Source organism: Numida meleagris, chromosome 14, assembly GCF_002078875.1.
Source record: "Numida meleagris isolate 19003 breed g44 Domestic line chromosome 14, NumMel1.0, whole genome shotgun sequence".
In the NCBI taxonomy this organism is placed as follows: Eukaryota; Metazoa; Chordata; class Aves; order Galliformes; family Numididae; genus Numida; species Numida meleagris.
Window position 1 is genome coordinate 10,390,816 of NC_034422.1, and position 4,675 is coordinate 10,395,490.

General features: G+C 67.4%; 2 protein-coding genes across 2 annotated transcripts in view; one reads left to right on the forward strand and one right to left on the reverse strand.

Annotated features, from left to right (window-relative positions):
• On the forward strand, positions 333-3,584 carry P2RX2 (purinergic receptor P2X 2). The gene is made up of 10 exons (XM_021412434.1): positions 333-1,316; positions 1,426-1,561; positions 1,648-1,719; positions 1,999-2,065; positions 2,142-2,229; positions 2,359-2,439; positions 2,623-2,761; positions 2,921-3,051; positions 3,122-3,278; positions 3,354-3,584. Exons 1-10 carry the CDS (start codon positions 1,192-1,194, stop codon positions 3,444-3,446), a joined length of 1,089 nt encoding a protein of 362 aa, XP_021268109.1. The 5' UTR covers positions 333-1,191; the 3' UTR covers positions 3,447-3,584.
• The window catches only part of POLE (DNA polymerase epsilon, catalytic subunit), a 19,330-nt gene continuing 18,933 nt past the window's right edge, over positions 4,279-4,675 (reverse strand). The window contains exon 49 of the mRNA XM_021412435.1: positions 4,279-4,624. Coding sequence (XP_021268110.1) covers positions 4,511-4,624 — 114 coding nt within the window. The 3' untranslated portion in view covers positions 4,279-4,510. The remainder of the gene's footprint in view (positions 4,625-4,675) is intronic.

A 4,675-nucleotide genomic window follows, 5' to 3' on the forward strand; every position in this document is an offset into this window, starting at 1 on the left:
GCGGAGTGGGCGTGCGTGCGTGCGGCGATCCGCGCGGAGCCGGGGCTGCGGGAGACGGCGGCGAGGAGGGGGAGGAGGGGGCTCCGCTCGGGGTTTCCCCGCGTCCCATCGGGGCTCCGCGGTGGCGCACGCGGGGCAGAGTCCGCGGTGCCACGGAGGCTCCCGCGCCGCCCTCGGTGTCGCAAAGGTCCCGCGGCCGCCACACGGCTCCCACGGGGTTCACCCGAGCGGGTGGGGGGGTCCGGAGCGAGCCGCGGTGTCCCCTGACCTCCTCACGTGCGCCCCGCGTCCCGGCTGCGCTCGCAGCCCCGTGCCGGGGCACGGCCGAGCGGGAGCGCGCCGGGGACCGCCGAGTTTGGCTTTGTCTGGGAGATAACGGCACCGCGGCCGCCACCGCTCTGCCCTTCACCCCGCGGCCCCACGCGTCGCTCCCGGCGGGCGCCCGGCTCCGCTGACGTGGCCAAGGCCGTGGCCAAGGCCGGCACGGGGCCGAGCGCACCCGATGCGTCCCAACGGGCTGCCCGGGCCGGGGAGGGGTCACTGTGCTGGGGGCCGCGTGGGGACAGCTGAGCGGCCGCGTCCTGCGCTGGTGGATGCGGGGCCCGTTGCCCCGTCCTTGTTCCGCTGCCAGAGCGGAGAACCCCAAGGGCACGAGGAGAGCGCGGGTGAAAGGCACCCGGACCCACTCGGGTGGAAATTCCCATCGCCAGAAACTGAAAAAACCTCTGTGCTCCCGGGAGGCGCCCGTTTGTTGCAGCCCTTTGAATTCCTTTGGATTTTGGGACGCGCGGCGTGGGTGCCCTGAGCGCATCCCCTGCTCCTGCTGGGAAGGAGCGAGGCTGCGCCCTCGCCGCTCCCGGGGGTGACACAGCAGCTCACCGGGAAACAAAACCCCGGGTTTGCTTCGCGCTGGGCGTGTTGCGTCCGACTGTTGCACAACCGTGCCCGCTGTCTGCGAACACCGACGTGGGTTTGGTTTGCTCGCAGCGGGCACCGCGCCGTGAATCATTAACCCGCGGGTACAACAACGCGCTGCAACACGCGCTGCTGCCTTTCCCGGCTCAGCTCCGCGCCGGCGGGTCCGGGCCATGTGCGTCCGAGCCTCTCCCCGCAGCCGCCCCGCAGCCCGCAGGGAGCGCTGCCGGGCCGGGCCGAGCCGATCCGAGCCGTGCCGGGCGGAGCGCGGCGGTCATGGGGCCGGGCTGGCGGCGGGCGGTGAGCAGCTACTCCAGCCCGCAGGTGGTCGTGGTGCGGGACGGGCGCCTCGGCATCGCGTACCGGGCACTGCAGCTCCTGGTGCTGCTCTACTTCATCGGGTGAGTGCAGAGCGGGATGGGATGGGGTACGAATCGATGCGACCTGACCCGGTGCGGGCAGCCCCGGTACCGCTGTCTGTCTCTGTCTCTGTCCCGTCCTTCCCCGCAGGTATGTGCTCATCGTGCAGAAGGGCTACCAGGAGAGAGAAACGGGCCCGGAGAGCTCCGTCATCACCAAGGTCAAGGGCGTGACGCAGTCGCCCAGCAAGGTCTGGGATGTCGGGGAGTACGTGGCCCCCCCCGAGGTGAGCTCTGCCTCTCCTGCCCCAGCGATGCTCCGCTCCTCCCGGCTGCGCTGTGACCGCTGTCCTCCCCCTGGGCTGCTCCGTAGGGTGCGAGCAGCTTCAGCATCCTCACGCGGGTGGAGGTGAGCGCTGCCCAGGTCGTGGGGACGTGCCACGAGGTGAGCACGGGGACACAGGGCAGGGGGATGTGTGAGGACTGAGCAGTGTTTGGCAAGTGCGGGGGGAAGGGGAGGGGGGCACCGGTGTGCACAGCTGAACCCCATGGCAGGAGGTGAATGGGGTGCGGGTGTGTGCCCACCCAACCATCTCCATCTCCATCCCTCTCCTTCTCCATCCCTATCCCATCCTATCTCATCTCACCCCCATCCCCATCCTCATCCCATCCTATCCCATCCCCATCCATCTCCTTCTCCATCCCCATCCCCTGCTCCGTGCAGGGTCCCAGCGCTGCATGCCGCTCAGAGCAGGACTGTGTCCCCGGGGCCATGGATGCATCCCACCTCGGTGAGTCCAGGGGGCACGGCCTATTCCCCCTCCGCAGGCAGGACCCGGTGCTCAGTGCCCGTCCCCTACCCCGCAGGTGTGAGGACGGGGCGCTGCGTGCCCGGGGGCAGCGGGAGGAGCTGTGAGGTGCTGGCCTGGTGCCCGCTCCATGGAGGCAGCAGCAGGTAGGGGCAGCGTGATGACCTGGCTCGCTCCCAGCCCCCACCTGGGGATGCCTGGTGCGGGGCAGCGGTGCCCCCGCTGTGAGCCTGGCTGAGAGCTGCAGTGCTCCGCGCTCACTCCTCTGCTCCCAGCGAGTCCCTGGCGGAGATGGCAGCGCAGCTCACCATCCTCATCAAGAACCACATCCGCTTCCCCCGCTTCGGCTTCTCCAGGTGAGCACTGTGGGTGCCCGGGGTGAGTGTTGTGATCCAGGCAGTGGCCCTGGTGGCAGCAGCAGCAGCAGAGATGCTGTGTGGCACAGCACATCCCCGCTCCCTGCAGGGCCCTCTGCAGCTGCTCCAGCACCAGTCCAGCCCCATCCCCTGATGCTCATCTCCCTGCCTTGCTCTCCGCAGGGCCAACATTCAGGCGGCCGAGAGCCACTACCTGAAGAACTGCACCTTCAACGCCACCTCCGCGCCGTACTGCCCCATCTTCAGGCTGGGCTTCCTGGCTGAGCAGGCGGGTGAAAACTTCACGGCTCTGGCTGAGAAGGTGCGGTGCCATGGGCGGCCTCACCCCAGCATCCCCCAGCACTGTGGGTCCCTCCCCTGGGGCTCTTCTGGGGAGCTCCATGCCACGGGGATGGCAGGCCCTGGGGATGCCGTGCCTGCTGTGTGCCGATGCTGCACAAGCTCTGCTGCCCTGCTGCAGGGTGGGGTGATCGGTGTCATCATCAGCTGGGACTGCAACCTGGACCTGCCCGACACCGAGTGCAACCCACGCTACTCCTTCCGCCGCCTCGACCCCAAAGGGGCATTGGCATCCCCAGGCTACAACTACAGGTGACAGCCCCAACCCCTCAGTTTCCCCACGTCCTTCCTCCAGCCCTCACCCCCATGCCCACACCTCCAGGTTTGCCAAGTACTACAGCTGGAACGGGACCTGCACGCGGGTGCTGACCAAGGCCTATGGGATCCGCGTGGATGTGATGGTGCAAGGCCAGGCGGGGAAGTTCAGCCTGATCCCCACGGTCATCACGTTGGCCACCGCGCTCACCTCGGTGGGACTGGTGAGTGGCCCGGGGAGGGGGGGGGGCTCAGCCCAGTGCTCTGCGCTGCCCTCACCGTGCCCCCCTGTCTTGCAGGGCTCCTTCCTCTGTGACTGGGTGCTGCTGTGCTGCATGGACAAGGAGCGGCGGTACAGCAGCAGGAAATTCGAGCAGGTACCACTGGGCTGAGGATGCTCCTCTGCAGCCCCAGACCATCCCCTCCCCCCACCCCAAAGGTGACATTTCCCACGCAGAGCTGTGCCCATGGCCGGGCAGGCTGTGCCCTACAGCCACCCACCACTGCTGCCAATAAACCACTGCTGCTAAGCATCGTGCCAGCGTCAATGGAGGGATGCAGAAACCACCGCTTGCTGTGCCTGGGGGGGCGAGCCAGGGGGGCTGGGGGGTGCCTGGAGCTGCCACCGAGGCATAAACACACAAACCCTGCCCAGAAGCTGCCTGCAAAACCACAGCGCTGCTGGCCCTGGCCCAGTGGCACCGTGCTGCCGGCGCCTGGCGGTAACCAAGTGGGGCATTATTTCTGAGCATAATCCGTTGTTTTGCTGCTCTCACGTTACAGTGCTGCCTCCCCAGCGGCTCAGGGGAGAGGCAGGGTGAGGGGAGGGCTGCAGCACGCAGAGCCTCGGGGGCAGTGGGGAACACCCCAGACCTGGGCAGGGTGCACTGCTGGGATGGAGGACCCCACGCTGCTGCCCCGGGGCTGTGCTGCAGGACAGCAGTGCCTGCAGCGTGCTGCGCTCAGGCTGAGCCCCAGGGAGGCACTGCCCAGCCCTGGCTGCAGCCCCCCCGGGACTCAGTTACCAGCAGGATGGGCTGAGCCAGACGCTAACTCGATTGCACAAAGCAGCAATCGCATTAGGGGCTGGCTCTGCTGCCCCTCCAGCCTGCTGCTCATTTGGAAGTGAGGGGCACAGCCTCTCTGCTTGGAGCCTGGGAACAAACAGAGGCAGCTCCCTGCTCCTTCCTGCACAGCTGGCCCCCTTGCAAGAACCAGGCGTGCTTTAAACAAAGCATTTATTTACACAGATTCTACATTAAAAACACACCGGGCCAGCACACTGGATCACGCCTCCAGCACGAACGCCTGCCCCGGGCACACGGTGCCTATGGAGCACAGCTCCCACACGCCGTGGCCCCGTGCTGGGCTGGCTGCAGGAAGCACAGCCCCTCACCTTTTGGTGCAGCACCCAGCGGTCCCTCACCAACCCCAGATGAATGATACAAGCGCTGTCTCACTGCTGGAGCTGGGGGCTGGTGCGCAGCAGCCACTCGATGGTTTCCAGCAGATGGGCCATGCCGTAGTGCCGGGCGATGTTCTGGAAGACGGTGATGTGCTCCATGAAGGTCTGCGGGAGGAGGGAGGAGGGAAGCTCACACGGCAGACAGCGGGTAGACAG

What these genes read in the sequence shown, in the direction of transcription:
- P2RX2 (XM_021412434.1), top strand. Translation starts at nt 1,192, where the DNA reads ATGGGGCCGGGCTGGCGGCGGGCGGTGAGCAGCTACTCCAGCCCGCAG. An exon ending in TCCCCAGGCTACAACTACAG is followed by an intron (nt 3,052 to 3,121) that starts GTGACAGCCCCA and finishes CCACACCTCCAG; the next exon opens with GTTTGCCAAGTACTACAGCT. An exon ending in CGCTCACCTCGGTGGGACTG is followed by an intron (nt 3,279 to 3,353) that starts GTGAGTGGCCCG and finishes CCTGTCTTGCAG; the next exon opens with GGCTCCTTCCTCTGTGACTG.